This window comes from Salmo trutta, chromosome 17 (genome assembly GCF_901001165.1).
Source record: "Salmo trutta chromosome 17, fSalTru1.1, whole genome shotgun sequence".
NCBI lineage: Eukaryota > Metazoa > Chordata > Actinopteri > Salmoniformes > Salmonidae > Salmo > Salmo trutta.
The window spans coordinates 31896838-31914772 of NC_042973.1; the positions used below are offsets into that span (position 1 = coordinate 31896838).

The 17935-nt window shown below is 41.3% G+C and overlaps 1 protein-coding gene across 4 annotated transcripts in view; it reads left to right on the top strand.

Annotated features, from left to right (window-relative positions):
- Positions 1–17935, top strand: part of sema3e (sema domain, immunoglobulin domain (Ig), short basic domain, secreted, (semaphorin) 3E) — a 52324-nt gene that overhangs the window by 27357 nt on the left and 7032 nt on the right. For all 4 annotated transcript variants that reach the window (XM_029696508.1, XM_029696510.1, XM_029696512.1 and 1 more), the window contains exons 2-5: positions 10450–10610; positions 15500–15559; positions 16135–16254; positions 17270–17363. In XM_029696508.1, coding sequence (XP_029552368.1) covers positions 10450–10610; positions 15500–15559; positions 16135–16254; positions 17270–17363 — 435 coding nt within the window. The remainder of the gene's footprint in view (positions 1–10449; positions 10611–15499; positions 15560–16134; positions 16255–17269; positions 17364–17935) is intronic.

Here is a 17935-nt window from a genome sequence, read left to right on the forward strand (position 1 = left end):
ATTGTTTTCGTGACGTTGTTAGGCAACCTGTCTATTGTCTTTAACTTTCCTGAGGTTCATGTTTTATAGACTCTGAGCAAGAATCTGTATTTCTCTCTAACTAACTGTTTCCCTCGCTTCACCACTGTTGAGTAAAATAAAGGAAGCCTTGTTTCCTCCATGTCTGATACACTCTGCTCTCTGTTCCAGTAGGAATACAGTTACAGAGATTCCATGGTAGGGATTTAAATAGTTTATTATGATTTAATTTCTCTAAATCTCCCCTGCCATCTCTTAGCACTTCACAGGCGGGTGATGAAAGGATTAGTCATGAGGGAGTCTCTCGTTTTTTCTCTCCTTCTGTTTTCCATTTGAAGTGGGAGCACAGTCTCACTCTCGTTTGTTTTAGCAAAAGACACACTCCCTCGTTCACTACTTAGCTGGAGAGAGTGAGAGTGAGGAGAGAACACACACACACACACACACACACACACACACACACACACACACACACACACACACACACACACACACACACACACACACACACACACACACACACACACACACACACACACACACACACACACACACACACAGTTACACAGACACAGACAGTCACACAGTAACACACTCACACATCAACCAGCTGCAGAAGATGACAGAGAGGAGAGGAGTAGAAATCTCCTTAATGTGTCTATAGAGACTGAACAGCAGTAACTGCTTTAGATAATTATACACTGTTTGATGTTTGTTAGCTATGCATGTCTCAGCATGATCAAATGATCATCCTATCTACTTCACTCTCCTCCTGTAATGTCATTATCATCATCATAAATCATCATCGTCATCACCATCATTATCACCACCACCACCGTCATTATAATTGTTGTTATCAGCATTTTCAGTATCCTCTTCATTGTCACCTTCATCCTTATCATTATCTTCAATCTCATTATTAAGGACTTTTGATTTGGTCCAGTGATGTGTTAACTTCATCATATCTCCAGAGTGCTCATTTTTATTTATTTATAAACTTGTATTTTCCCAATGGTGCCACGAGTACAAACATCTTCTCACAAACAGGAAGATTTTTTTTTTACATGACAAATAAAACAAGAAGAGGTAAAATAACCACAAGGCACAACCTCGATACCACCATTTCAACAAATAAACCACCTCAATCAATCGAAACAACTGCAATCCTCAATGAATTCATTCAACACCAGAGTCCTAAACTGCCCCAGCGGCACCAGGGAATCAAGAATTTTGTAGGTTATTCAAAAAAATGTGGGCATTAAAACTATAGGTGCATTTACCTAAAGACCAGAGGGACCTCAAGAGTTTACCAATCATGCGAGCGGGTTTGGTAGCTCATTCTGCTTGTATAGTAGAGCTTTGTAAACAAAAAGGGAATAATGAAGTGATCTACGGGACTTCAATGAATACCAGCCAACCTCTTGATACAGGATGCAGTGGTGAGTATTAAAACTGTCACCTGTGATAAAGTGAAGCGCCCTATGGTAGATGGCATCCAAATGTTTAAGTGTAGTGGCTGCTGCAATCTGATAAATAGTGTCACCATAGTTAAGAACTGGCAGGAAAGTTGACTGTATAATCGGCTTCCTGCTATTTAGAGCGAGGCAAAATCTATTTCTAAAAAAGAAGCCCACTTTAAATCTTAGCTCTTTAACTAGCTCATCCACATGTTAATTAAATAACATGAATTGTTTTTCAATTCAAATGCCCAGATAGGCCGGTACCCGATCGATGGGAGAAGCATCCAATGAGTAAATGTGTAGTTCATCTGAAACATTAGAGAACTAGAGAATTAGAGAACAACATATATTTAGTCTTGCCCAGTGAATGACACGCTCTGTCCTGCTCCACTTCACCTGTCTGTCCTTGTCAGCGTCAGCTGAATCATTACTCATTCCATATGTGTTTCATCTGGAGGTGTGTGTGTGTGTGAGCCCCACATACGTTTGTTTTCACATCATGTGTGTCTGCTCGCGTTAGCATGCATGCATCTGTGTGTTTGTACACGTGCATGCATTTAAGAGCTGTAACTGCCTGGATTAGATAATTACAGGAAGCGTGTATGGGCGCTGGCATAACACCACTGCCACATCCCCTCTGTCTCTACCATAAAGATCTATTAGCACAAAACACACACACACACACTGTTTGAGATCAATGATGCTACCAGAACAATCAGACTAATCTAAATCCTAATAGCACCTAGAGATCTAATACATTTTAAAACAAACCTTAACTCTGCTTGTACCACATAGATCCCTATTGCTAGCACAACCAAGAGACTGGATCTAAAATCTGAAAAATAAACTGAAACTATCTGTCTCTACCAAGATATCTAATACTATAAACACACTCTCTGTCTCTAGATGTAATGCTTCTAAAAACAGATGCTGAAATAACAAATAACAGAATCTCCATCCTGAAACACTGGCATTTAGAAAGCCCTGTAGGTGTTTGAAGTAACGTAAACCTTGACATATAACTCCATAGAAGTTGTGTCTGAGGAGATGGTGAGGGTAGCCAGGAGTATTCTCCTCTCCTCAGTGCAAGATAAAATGGCAGCTCCAATTTGGGAAAGGGAGGAATACAGAGGGTCTCATTTGATCATATAAACCACCTGTGTGCTAGACTGCTCTGCCTGACATTATGAAGGTTTAGGGGGATTCCTAACACTCTACAGACCCTGTCTAATCCAATGCTGTGCTTCAGGGCCCAGGGGAAGTGGCCCTCTCTGGGGTGGTAGCTTCTGACTCTGGTCCTTCAGACCTGGGCTCCAGAGCTGTAGACATGATAGAAGGAACACCTTACGGGTTTGATTAGAGAGAAAATACACAGAGTAAACAAATATTAAGAACACCTGCTTTTTCTACAACATAGACCAGTGTTACTCACAATTTTTTGTAAAGGGGCCACTTTGGGTTGAGACATTCATTCAGAGGGCCGCACAGATCTTTAATTTGTTGTATTTTTTTCCCAATATGATCAATTCTTAATTGAGAGCAAATTCAGAGCAATAGAGCACATGCAATTGATTACTCAATGTGTGTGTGTGTGTGTGTATGTGTGTATGGACATGGGCCTTTGTGTGTGTGTGTGTGTGTGTGTGTGTGTGTGTGTGTGTGTGTGTGTGTGTGTGTGTGTGTGTGTGTGTGTGTGTGTGTGTGTGTGTGTGAACCATGTGTCATGTGTTCAGTCACTATTAAACTTCCCCATCCTAATCAAACTCATGGTCTAGTGACACACTACTTCCACTTTAAGATAAATAAATAACTAAAACTAAGAGAAAAAGGATGATGTTCCCCTTAGATACTGACCTACTGCCAGTTTTGCATTATTCCCCAAATGGTTAAGGTTAGGATTTGTGGACTGTAAGCTGGTACTAGATCTGTGCCCAAGGACAGCCGCTACCCAGGGTCAGATAAAGACAAAACTTCCGCTTCCTGTCTGATGAAAGGAATTCCTCCCCTCAGGACAGCTGATAGGCTGGGCTGTGAGGATCAAATAACCCTTTCAGCAATCACAACATCTTTCCCAGACATCCAAGTTCTTACCAATGCTCTTCTGGGAGAAGCTTTGGGATGTTACTAGTGTTCTTTCTGATATATCTTTATCTAGGTCAGAAACTCTGTAATGCAAAATGTATCTTCAAGTTCATATAACATATGATACAACAAAACATGAACCATGTACTAGATATATTAGCATTAATACCTTAGGTTCTGTCTCTGATTCATCTGTCTTGTATTACTCTGCTTTACTGTAAATGCTGTTGAAAGATGAGCTCATTACTTTAGTAACTTTCTGACCATATCAAAAATGCATGGTGACTGCAAGGGGCTGTTAGCCTACATTCATTATTAGCCTATATTGGAGCTTCAAGTTCATCAGTGTTCACATCGCTAAGGATTTAACTTGGTCCACACACACCCACACAGCACAACAGCACCTCTTCCCCCTCAGGAGGCTGAAAAGATTAGGCATGGGCCCTCAGATCCTCAAAAAGCTATACCATTGAGAGTATCTTGACTGGCTGCATCACCACTTGGTACAGCAACAGCAAGGCACCCGACCGCAAGGTGCTACAGAGGATGGGGAGTACGGCCCTGTACATCACTGGGGCCGAGCTCCCTGTCATCCATGACCTCTATGCCAGCCAGTGTCAGACGAAGGCCCAAAATATTCTCAAATACAAAATATTCTCAGCCACCCAAGCCATAGATTGTTCTCTCTGCTACCGCACGGCAAGCGGTACCAGTATTTGTATTTTATTCTAGATCCCCATTAGCTGCTGTCAAGGCAGCAGCTACTCATTCTGGGGTTCAATCACAATTACAGTTTTATCTCAATCTCTTCATTCAAAGACTCAATCATGGACACTCTTATTGACAGTTGTGGCTGCTTTGCGTGATGTATTGTTGTCTCTACCTTCTTGCACTTTGTGCTGTTGTCTGTGCCCAATAATGTTTGTACCATGTTTTGTGCTGCTACCATTTTGTGTTAATATCATGCTGTGTTGTCAGTGTTGCTGCTTTGCTATGTTGTTGTCTTAGGTCTCTCTTTATGTACTGTTGTGTTGTGTCTCTTGTTGTGATGTGTGTATTGTCCTATATTTATTTATATATATTTATATATATAATTTTCTTTTTTTTATCCCAGCCCCCGTTCCCGCAGGAGGCCATTTGCCTTTTGGTAGGCTGTCAATGTAAATAAATAATAATTTTTCTTAACTGACTTCCCTAGTTAAATAAAATAAAATAAAATATTTTAAAAATTACAGAAATGAAAACAATAAATAACACAACACATTATTACACACTACTCTATACCAACATATCTACAATACAAAATCAATAATACTGCAAAATAGCAATATTAAAATGTAAGTGTGTGTAGAGTCTGTGTGTTAGCACGTGTTTACAAATGATGTGTGTGTGTGTGTGTGTGTGTGTGTCTGTGTCTCTTTACAGTCTGTGCTGTTCCATAAGGTGTAGTTTTATCTGTTTTTTTAATCTGATTTTACTGCTTGACTGTGTGACATGATGTGGAATAGAGTTCAATGTAGTCATGGCTCTATGTAGTACTGTGACTTTCCTGTAGTATGTTCTGGACTTGAGGACAGTGAAGAGACCTCTAGTCTATGAGACCAGGCTGAACACCCACATCAGTGGAGGCTGTTGAGGGGAGGACGGCTCATAATAATGACTGGAACAAAGCAAATGGAATGGAATCAACCACATAGAAAGTGTGTGTTGGATGTTGTTGATGCCTTTCCACCAATTCCGCTCCAGCCATTACCACGAGCCCATCCTCCTGTGGCACACATACACACCCCAACACACACTTTTTTCCACCAACTCTCCTTCACTGACTCCATGAACACACACTGGACTCTACCCACACACTCACACATACTTACATTGACACCCTAACACACACACACACACACACACACACACACACACACACACACAAACACACACACACACACACACACACACACACACACACACACTGATGCCACACACACACGCACGTACACACACACACACAATTCCACACCACATACACTGCTGCTACTGTCTATTATCTATCCTGTTGCCTAGTCACTTTACCCTTACCTACAGTACATTTACATTGCTACCTCAATTACCTCACACCCCTGCACATCGAATCGGTACTGGTACTCCCTGTATACAATTGTTTACTCATTGTTATTCATTATTTACTGTGTATTTATTCCTCGTGTCACTATTCCTAATAATTGTAATTTTTTAAATCTTTAACTCTTCATTGTTGGAAAAGGACATGTAAGTAAACATTTTACTGTTAGTCTACAATCAAGTCCGGGGTTGCAGGGTAGCCTAGTGGTTAAGAGTATTCAGAGATTAATCGAAAGTTTGCTGGTTTGAATCCCTGAGCCAGCTATGTGAAAAATCTGTGCAAGGCAATTAACCCGAATTGCTCCTGTAAGTCACTCTGGAAACCAGTGTCTGTTAAAAATGGCTAAAATGCTTGAGTGAGTTCTTTACTGCCTCTATTAGAGGGGGACTACCCCCTCTCAGGCCTTGTTAGTGGAAATCTCCCAAATGTTTGTGAATGGAAAAATGTCGATCTTCGTGGTCAATCTTCATCTTTTTTTGAAGACAATCATGGTAACAATACCTGCTTCTAATATGTATGTCCTTGAACTGATTATTTGAAAATTGGACACAAAAGAAGGATCATTTAGTTGCTAATGGCAGCCTGCAGTACCCCGGTCGGCCTTCAACTTGACTTACACATTGAAGCAGACCGAGTGGCGCAGCGGTCTAAGGCACTGCTTCGCAGTGCTAGAGGTGTCACTACAGACCTGGGTTCGATCCCGGGCTGTATCACAACCGTCTGTGATTGGGAGTGCCATAGGGCGGCACACAATTGGCCCAGTGTCGTCCGGGTTAGGGGAGGGTTTGGCTGGGGTAGACTGTCATTGTAAATAAGAATTTGTTCTTAACTGACTTGCTTGGTTAAATAAAAGCTAAATGAAATTGAGAAGGGGCAGCACTGAGCTAGCCTGTGGCATCACTTCCTGGGGTAACTAAAACTGTGTATGCAATGTCTCCATGAGATGCCATCTTAACAGGCTTCAATGTGCTATTGAGTCTTCGCATAGGAATGAATGGTGTCATGTTATCAATGACTTTGTCCATTCATACATGCAATCATTGGGTTAAACCCTTCTTGTATCTCATTATGGTACATGTTTTACTATTTTCTACATTGTAGAATAATAGTGAAGGCATCAAAACTATGAAATAACATATATGGAATCATATAGTACCCCAAAAAGTGTTCAACAAATCAAAATATATTTTATATTTGAGATTCTTCAAAGTAGCCACCCTTTGGCTTGATGACAGCTTTACACACTCTTGGCATTCCCTCAACCAGCTCCACCTGTAATGCTTTTCCATGAGTCTTGAAGGAGTTCCCACATATGCTGAGCAGTTGTTGGCTGCTTTTCCTTCACTCTGCGGTCCAACTCATCCCAAACCATTTCAATTGGGTTCAGGTTGGGTGATTGTGGAGGCCAGGTCATCTGATGCAGCACTCCATCACTCTCCTTCTTGGTCGAATAGCCCTTACACATCCTGGAGGTGTGTTGGGTCATTGTCCTGTTGAAAACAAATGATAGTCCCACAATCGGCAAACCAGATGGGATGGCGTATCGCTGCAGAATGCTGTGGTAGCCATGCTGGCTGATTAAGTGTACCTTGAATTCTAAATGAATCACCGACAGTGTCACCAGCAAAGCACCGCCACACCATCACACTTCATCCTCCATGCTTCATGGTTAAGTGTGCCTATATCTTGGCCAGGTCGCAGTTGTAATTGAGAACTTGTTCTCAACTAGCCTACCTGGTTAAATAATCACCTGACCTGAACCCAATTGAAATGGTTTGGGATGAGTTGGAAGTGGAAATCATCTCTTCGCCTACTCTACGTCTCATAGCGGTTGGAACCAATAATCTCACATTTGGACTCATCAGACCAAGGACAGATTTCCACCGGTCTAATGTCCATTGCTCATGTTTCTTGGCCCAAGCAAGTCTCTTCTTCTTATTGGTGTCCTTTAGTAGTGGTTTCTTTGCAGCAATTCGACCATGAAGGCCTGATTCACGCAGTTTCCTCAGAACAGTTGATGTTGAGATGTGTCTGTTACTTGAACTCTGTGAAGCATCTACTTGGGCTGCAATGTCTGAGGCTGGTAACTCTAATGAACTTATCCTCTGCAACAGAGGTAACTCTGGGTCTTCCTTTCCTGTGGTGAGAGCCAGTTTCATCATAGCGCTCGATGGTTTTTGCAACTTCACTTGAAGAAACTTTAAAAGTTCTTGAAATGTTCTGTATTGACTGACCTTCATGTCTAGTTGAAATAATGCCAAGAATGTGCAAAGCTGTCATCAAGGCAAAGGGTGTCAACTTTAAAGAATCTCAAATCTTAAATATATTTTGATTTGTTTAACACTTTTTTGGTTACTACATGATTCCATGTGTTATTTCATAGTTTTGATGTCTTCAATATTATTCTACAATGTAGAAAATAGTAAAAAAATAAGGAAAACCTTTCAATGAGTAGATGTGTCCAAACTTTTGACTGGTACTGTATATATATTTACAAACAAAGATATGGGGAATAGGAAATGATGTAGACAATTACATTGATGGAAGCCACAGTATGTCTGCAATATTAAAGCTTCTCAAGCACCTACGATATATATATATATATATAAATAAACCTCCTTGTCCTCCCATCATTATAATCTTTGGTATTACTCACACAGGCTCTATGCAGGAGCAACAACAGGTTCGCTGACATCATTTCACCTCTCGGTTAACTGTTGGCGCTCAGACCGCGGCAAAACCAGAAATATTTGAAAGGATCGTCTTTGGCAAAATGTCATCCTAAGTTCTGGTATTTTTTACTTTGAAATCTGCTGGGTCTCCAATATGATTCCACTCACTTTTTAACTGGGTAGTCTATTTGTTATTCCACTCACTTGTAGCTAGCTGTATAGTCCTTTTTTGTTGGTGTTGACTCTTGACTAGGACGCCTGTTCAATAATTTCACAGCAAAATTACCTTTCGTAAGGCTTGCTCGCTAATGTTTCGGTTTGGTTTGCTAACTAGCTAGTGCCGTCATTCAAAATAGCACACAAAGTTTGTAATAACAGACGCTAATTGGTTATGATAGGCAGCCCCAAGGATATAAAGTTGAGGCAAAAATATTGATCTTTTGATGATGAAAATGTAATATTCAACTTCAAGCTTTACCTGACAAACATGGGGCTTCAGATGTTATTTTAAAGGCAATCCTGGAACATTGTCACAGTATCCACAGAAAATGGTGCCCCTCCTCGGCCGGGCGGCGCTCGGCGGTCGTCGTCGCCGGTCTACTAGCTGCCGCCGATCTGTGTTTCTGTGTTCATTGTGTTTTGTCTGTCTAGGTCCGCACCTGTTTTCATTTCTGTCATTAGTGGGGGGGGGGGGTATTTAGTTTGTTCCTTTGGGGTTGTGTGTTGTGCGGGATTGTTGGTTTGTCAGCGGGCAGTGGGGTTTTACGCTGTGGCCGTGTCTTTTTTCTCCATCGTTTTATTGGAGGATTTATTTTCTCGCCGGGCTGCGCCCCGTGTGTGATTTTCCCTTTGTGGATTACCTGTTTCCCTTTTGGGTATTGTGCACTCCCTGTGCCTTTTTGATCACCTAGTGTTTGGGTGTGAATAAACTTCGAGCTACTGGACAATATCTCCTGCATTTGACTCTGCTCCTTCTTCCTGCCCTAAGTACCCGTGACAAACATGCATGAACCCCATAGCCTTTCCCCAGGTGAAGCATCCCAGAATCGGATTACGCCCTTTCGTGGCATGGAGAGATTTTACAGTGCCACCTACGTTAGACAAGGACAGTTTTTCTATTTCTCTAGTTCAACAGCAGGTAGCCTGATCATGCAGACTCAGAGGTACATATCCTCAGGCTCTGTATCACCCAAGGTCTTTATCTTGCCTTTACATCATTGGTTTTATAGAGGGTTTCATTTGTGGGTATTAATTCAGCACACACACATGTAAGCGACCGGGAGACCCATGAGGCAGCACACAATTGGCCCAGCGCTGTTCGGGTTAGGGAAAGGATTGCAGGCCAGGATATCCGTGTCCCATCGCGCTCTAGCAACTCCTGCGGTGGGCTGGGCGAATGCACGCTGACTTCCGTTGCCAGTTGTACGGTGTTTCCTCCGACACATTGGTACAGCTGGCTTCCAGGTTAAGCGAGCAGTGTGTCAAGAAGCAGTGCGGCTTGGCAGGGCCGTGTTTCAGAGGACGCATGGCTCTCGACCTTCGCCTCTACCGAGTCCATACTGGAGTTGCAGTGATGGGACAAGACTGTAACTACGAATTGGATATCACGAAAAAGTTGTAAAAACACACAACAAAATATGTAAACTGACCAGGGGAATCCAGGTGAAAGGTACAGTATGATCCCTTATTGATGTCACTTGTTAAATCCACTTCAATCAGTGTAGATGAAAGGGAGGACATAGGTTAAAGAAGGATTTTTAAGCCTGGAGACAATTGAGACATGGAATGTGTATGTGTGCCACTCACCGGTTTGTGTCAAGAATAAATTGGCAGATAAATATATGTTGTGTTTCTGACCTACTGGTTTACCTTTTTTTGTAGCAGCAGGTCACAAATGTTGCTGATGGTATTGCACACTGTGGTATTTCGCCTTACAGATACGGGAGTTTGTCAAAATTTGATTGGAATTTTTGGTGGATTTGTGCAATTTGAGGAAAATATCTGTCTCTTCTATGGTCGTACATTTGGCAGGAGGTTATAAATTGCATCTCAGTTTCCACCTCTCTCTCTCTCCCTATCTCTATCTCTCTATCTACAGAGCTATGTGAGTTGAACAGGACGTGGGTGTTCCAGGGACCAGGTCCCTCCCTGCAAACCCAGACCATGATGTTGGAAGAGGCCCATGAGAGGCTGTATGTAGGGGCTAAAAACACCCTGTACTCCCTCAGCCTGGAGAGAGTTAACCACCAATACAGAGAGGTAGGCCTGTCTGTGCATGTGTGGAGGTGATTTGAACTCTTGTCCCTCCAGGTAAGTAGGTTACCCAAACAGAGTGTATATATTTGTGTGTCTTTATTATGTTACTAAAGTTGGTACACAGAGTCCTTCCATAAAAAGCACAGCTGGACACAGCGAGGAGAGAGATACTGCCATATGGCCAGTCTCAAATCCTAACTTTCCGTAACATCTCATAGACTACGTAAAATTGTCTCCATAATGTATTACAAATTTTTCTCCAGCACTATACACACGTGTAATAATAATTATTGGCCAATAGAGTCGGTAGGACTGGCTGTCAGATCCGACTGTTTCCCTGAGGTGTCACAACTTCCGCCGAAGTCGGCTCCTCTCCTTGTTCAGGCGGCGATCGACGTCACCGGCTTTCTAGCCATCGCCGCTCCATTTTTCATATATCCATGTGTCTTGTCTTGTTTCCATACACACCTGGTTTTCATTTCCCCAATTAACATGTGGAAGGGGGAAAAAATATGATTATTATTATTAACCCTGTTAACACCCTGTGTAGCAGGCTGTGAATTCTGCAAACAACGTTTCTAGGATGGGACAATATATATTGGTCATATTGGTCATGGCTCCTGAGTGGCGCAGTGGTCTAAGGCACTGCATCTCAGTACAAGAGGCATCACTACAGCCCCTGTATCACATCCGACTGTGATTGGGAGTCCCATAGGGTGGTCCCCAGTTGGCCCAGCGTCGTCCGGTTAGGTTATTTGACAATGAAATAAACAAAGAGATTATTAAGTAATTTAGAATTATATAAAAGCCCCTTAGGGCAAATCCAATCTGTGAGAATTTCTAACAGAAAATACTCCTTACATATTAATTTAGAATCCTCCAATCCTTTGAATCTAATTATTGGCCGAGAGTCCGATATACTGTAGGCCTGCCGTAGGCGACATGAGTCTCACTAGTGTTGAGTAATGCTGTGCTGTTAAAAGGGGTGTAGGTCTTATTTATTTAAAAAGCATATTGAATTTAGAAGCAATAGTATTTTAAGCAATAGTCTACCCGCTGTAGTCAACTATTTCAGCACCGTTTCACACTGCTCTGATACAAGCTTGGGGACTGGTCTTGATAAATCAAAGAGATTTTTTTTCTTATCTCCGTTTGGATGTCTTTATCTCCGTTTGGGTATTGGTCAGGGTGTGGAAATGTTATGCTCTTAGTACTGTAGCCTACTCCCGACCGTCACGTTGTACAGCATCATATTGAAGGTTATCATATGCTTCTCAAAGATGCCCTCTGGTTTTCAAACTAGCACTAACTAGCATTAATGTAACAATGGCTGACATTTAAATAACATGCAATAGAGTTCTGCGGTAGCTGGCAAGGTGTGCTGCAGTGTGACAAAACTTTTACAGGAAGAACCACTGTATGTCTAGGTAATCCTGTCTAATGCAGCTTTTTTAAATGCATTGTGTCTTAAAACTGCATAAGTGTTGCTCTCCACATTCTGGAGGACTAAGTTTTGAAATCAGTGGAATTTGAGTATGATAGCTAAGGAGATTGAGAAAACACCTGTCTCCAGATTACATCTTCAACCTAAGGGCAACCATGGAATTCGACAGGAGACGTGTCCAACCATGAAATTTAATGCGGATAAGATAGTCTAGCTAGCTACATTTTCAGATATTACACGTTTCAAATTTTCATAGAAAGAGCCATTTGCTTGGCTAGCTATAGCCTAATGTTAGCTAGCCAACATTGAACCTGGTTGATTAGCTACCTGCAGATTCAGGCAGGGTAGTAACGTCATGAGTTGTGATTATGGTTCATTGTTTACCTAGCTAGGTAGCTAACGTTAGCTGGCTGGCTCGCAAGCTAACTTTACATGTATGACCTTATTATTCGTATCTCAGAGCTATTTGCTTGGCTAGCTATAGCTTAATGTTAGCTAGCTAACATTGAACCTGGTTAGTTAGCTACTTCCCTTCCCTGTAGCTCAGTTGGTAGAGCATGGTGTTTGCAACGCATGGTGTTTGCAACGCATGATGTTTGTGGGTTTGATTCCCATGGGGGGCCAGTACGAAAAAAAAAACATGTATGAAATTAAATGTATGCATTCACTACTGTAAGTTGCTCTGGATAAGAGCGTCTGCTAAATGACTAAAATGTAAAAATGCAGATTCATGCAGGGTAGTAACGTCATGAGTTGTGATTATGGTTCATTGTTTACCTAACTAGCTAGCTAGCTACATATCTTAACAAAATACTCCACCAAACAAGTAACCATTTCAGGTGCATTTGTAAATTCAGTCTGGCCATCTACTCTGATTTCAGAGCACTCTCGTCTGAGTGTGCCAGAGAGCGCCGAATAACTGATGAATATACGAACGCTGAACACCGTTGAATATGTCAAGTGTCAAGTAAGCGTCAGTAAACTAATCGGCCAGAGTGTCCGGTTTGCACTCTGAACTCGAAACGCTCTGAATTCACAAACGGACAATCACAAAGTCCATGTGGCCCCGGACCACACGACTGAACAGTAGTCCAGGTGCGACAAAACTAGAGCCTGTAGGATCTGTCTTGTTGATTTTGCTGTTAAGAAGGTAGAGCAGCGCTTTATTATGGACAGATTTCTCCTCAACTTAGCTACTATTGTATCAATATGTTTTGACCATGACAGTTTACAATCCAGGGATACTCCGAGCAGTTTAGTCACCTTAATTAACTTACTTAATTTACACATTATTTATTACAACATATAAATGAGGTTTAGGGTTTAGTGAATTGTTTGTCCCAAATACAATGCTTTTAGTTTTGAAATATTTAGGACTAACTTATTCTTTGCCACCCATTCTGAAGCTAACTGCAGCTCTTTGTTAAGTGTTGCAGTCATTTCGGTCACTGTAGTAGTGATGTGTATAGTGTTGAGTCATCCGCATACATAGACTCACTGGATTTACTCAAAAACAGTGGCATATTGATAGTAAAGACTGAAAAAAAGTAAGGGGCCTAGACAGCTGCCCTGGGGAATTCTTAATTTTACCTGTATTATATTGGAGAGGCTTCCATGAAAGAACACCCTTTGTGTTCTGTTAGACAGGTAACTCTTTATCCACAATATACAAGGGGATGTAAAGACATAACATATGTTTTTCCAGCAGCAGACTATGATTGATCATGTCAAAAGCTGCACTGAAGTCTAACACAACAGCAGCCACAATCTTTTTATCATCAATTTGTGTAAGTGTTGTGCTTGTTGAATGTCCTTCCCTATAAGCATGCTGGAAGTATGTTGTTAATTTGTTTTCTGTAAAATAGCATTGTGTCTGGTCAAACACAATTTTTTCCAAAACTTTACTAAGGGTTAGTAAAAGGCTGATTGGTCGGCAATTTAAGCCAGTTAAGGGGGCTTTACTAATCTTAGAAAGCGGAATGCTTCTACACCTGCATTGCTTGCTGTTTGGGCTTTTAGGGTGGGTTTCTGTACAGCACTTTGATATATCAGCTGATGTAAGAAGGGCTATATAAATACATTTGATTTGATTTGAAAGCGGAATTACTTTTGCTTCCCTCCAGGCCTGTGGGCACACACTTTGAAGTTGGCTTAAATTTAAGTTATGGTAAATAGGAGTGGCAATATCGTCTGCTATTATCCTCAATAATGTTCTATTCTAGTTGTCAGACCCTGGTGGCTTGTCATTATTAATACTATGCATGCCAGTCTCTCTTGGCTGAGAGTTGAGGAAAGACTGACTGCGTCACTTCTTGTTTTTATAAGAAACATTGATGTGTTGGAAAATTCCAAATTGTTTGCATAGTCAACTTATACACAGCACTGACACACACACTTACCCCACCAGACATGCCTCCAGGGGTCTTTTAACAGTCCGAAGGTCCAGAACAAATTAATGGAAATATACAGTATTATACAGAGACATGAGTACATGGAACTCTCTTCCATCTTATATAGTGCAAGTGAACAGTAAACCTGGTTTAAAAAAACAAATATAGCAACAACTCACGGCACAGTTCCTCTCCCCATGTGACCTACTTGTTGTGTGTATGTACTGACATGTGTGTAACTGATAGATGAGCACATACACACACATTACAATAATTCAAATCAAATCAACGATGGACTAATGCAACAAATACCAAAAGTTAGATTTCCTTTAATGTAGTAACGGGTTCCTGGAGGAACCTGGGACTGGAGGCATGGCTTAGTAGGGGCCTGGCTTTTAGATAGATTTTTTTGTGCCACCCTTTCAAGTAAATGTTATTCCTGTTCATCTGTTCTGTTCTATTGTCATCACATGTTAAGGTTGGACACTGATAGTTTTGTAGCTTCACTGAGGCTTACAGGGGGGAATGAGTTCCTCAAGAGCCTAAGCAAATCCCAAAGTTGGAATAGTTACCACTGTATTACTATATGTTATCAGCATTGTTTATATTATATGAGAATATATCATATATCATATATTCAAGGGAAATTGACATTTGCAGTGTACGAACTTAACATGATGAACAAGAATGACATTTACTCTAACGGGTGCCCAAAAATAACTATCTGAAGTTATTAAGCCATGCTGCCACCTCTGCAATATATTATTAAAAAGGTACTAAATTGAACCCTTCCATCCCAAAAAGGTTCCTCAAAGAGTTCCTTGAAGACTCTTTTTAGAGGGGTTCCTCGAGGAAGTTTTAATTCTAAGAGTGTAGTTCAGACACTTCAGGATGGTTATGATGGTTATGGAGACCTTTTGTGGTTCAGTCCACCCATAAACAAACATTAATTACAGGATGTTATGCTGCACACTAGTTAAGCAGACAGAAAATGTGCATGTGTGAGTGTGTGTGTGAATGTCCGTATGCATGTCTTATTTATTGTCATCTCTCATCAGATTGACTGGGCCAGCTCTGAGTCACAAGTAGAAGATTGTATGATGAAGGGTAAAGAGAAGGTAACAGAATCTGCTCATTCTACATCTGCATCTGTCATAGTTTACACTACATATATGCAGTGTCCGATATCTGTCTTGCCTACTACTTACTGACACTACATACTGTGTGCTATTCATACTACATACTATTTAGAACGTACTGTTTAGCAAAAATGTATGCAGTAAAAATAAATATCAAAATACTAGGCTCACCCATACTGAGAATGCAACATCTAATGAGCATTTGCATTGTTTCCAGCCATTTGCGCATTTTGGTACAGCACAGCCTCATGATTATCAGCTGATTATCAGCTGTGTTAAACACATGGTTCTGAAAAGACAATTATCTTCCTCAATAGCGTGAAAGGAATTTGTACTAGATAAAATACCGAAATTAGTATGATATCTTGACATTTAAAGCCTACTCATAAAAAAATATATATAATGACATACTGTACTATAAAATTATCTATTTTCGCATACCTAATCCGCCAACAATTTAAAATGCAAGTACAGATATTCGGACACGGCCATACACTTCAAGTTACCTACCTACTTAACCTCCCCTCTGTCTCCCTCTCCCCCCTCCCCTACAGCCAGAGTGTGCTAACTACATCAAGGTGTTGCAGCAGTTTAACACAACCCACCTGTTGGCCTGTGGAACAGGAGCATTTAACCCTCTCTGTGCTACCATCAAGGTGGGACATGCAGGGCAGGTGAGCAGGTTTGGGATTTTTTCCTTGGAGTTATTGCAAATAAGGTTGACATGCGAACATATAGAAGGACATGGTGCTGTTTTGGCTCAGTCTCGTCATCTGTTCTTTAGACACAGGCAGTCTTTCCTGAATGAGCTGTAAAAACCTCAACACGCCCAATGGTCAATTTATGTTTCCTCAGAGAGAGACAGGGAGTTTGTTTATTCATCTGAAGGAGATACACACAGAGACACAAGGTGTGACATTTTTGATGTTTGTGTGTCCTTTGAGAGAGAAATGGAGAGAGGAGAGAGGGGGAGGAGAAGAGAAAGAGGAAGTTGGTACTGATAGTTAGTTTGTGTCCTCTGAGAGAAAGAGGGAATGTGTTTGTCTGGATTGTAAATTAGTTTAATTTATATCACCCCCTGTCTGTCTGAGAGGACCTGTGACAACAGCACCAGCAGGGAAAACAAACCAGTCTCCCACAAGACAACAGTCAGAATAAAGAACAGAACATGCTATGGCTAAGGTCAAGCTCAGGGATGTCTGTGTGTCACTACACCAAATACCCCTGTTTCGTACTGCTAATTATCTGAAGACTCTTGTCACTTCCTTGCCATTCAGAGTGTCTACAGACTTGTATCTGTGATGACTCACAAGCAGCTTTATCTCATGACTGTTTGATAATGGTAACACAGGGGTGTTAATAGAGACTAGCAATCTGACTGCCACTGTGTCAGGCCTGAGACATCCCCCCCTGTTTGCTGAGAGGTACTTCTAATAACGGTTGCTAGATGTTGGAACATATCGTGACACTCACACCTCACCCTTGTCAAGCCCCCCACTCTCTTCATTGTCCCTGCTTTATATACTGTTAATTTACTTGTTTATATGTGACACTATGATTCATATTTTTTTTTTACATTTGATCACACCAATACGTACTTGGAAACAGGCCATTTTACGAAGTGTGTGTGCATGTGTGAGCGAGCATGTGTGTGTGTGTGTGTTCTCACTGATACGTTTTGGTCCCCAGGCCAGACAGTTTGAGCTGGAGGAGCAGAGTGTAGAGAGTGGCAGAGGGAGATGTCCCTATGACCACAACAGCCCCGTAACCTCCACCCTGGACAGTAAGAAGACCACACACTACAAGACATTATCACTTCTGTTGTTTCACTTTCTACCTTCTTGTATGTTTCATAATATGATATTTTCTCAATAACGCTCTGTCTCAGGCACACTTAACCCTAACCCTATTAGAAGACTGATACTCTAGTAGAATTGCTGTTATTGAGTATATTGCACAGTGCTTAGAGCAGCGTTTCCCAACCTCGGTCCTGGGGACCCCAAGGGGTGCACATTTCAGCTTTTGCCCTAGCACTACACAGCTGATTCAAATAATGAACTCATCATCAAGCTTTGATTATTTGAACAACTGTGTACTAGGGCAAAAACAAAACGTGTTTGGGAAACGGTGGCTTAGAGGATAGGTTTAGTTTTAGCCCAATGCTGCCACCGTGTGGAAATAACTAATTATAAATCCGTTATTTTCAGAATGCGATAAATTACCAAACAAAAAATTCCGAAACATAATTTGCAATTGATTGTAATTTTGTTCTTAATTTAATGTGTGGAAAATTAGGTGTTAACTGATGAAACATCTGGTTTATTATGGTTCTCTGTGTGTGTGTGTGTGTGTGTG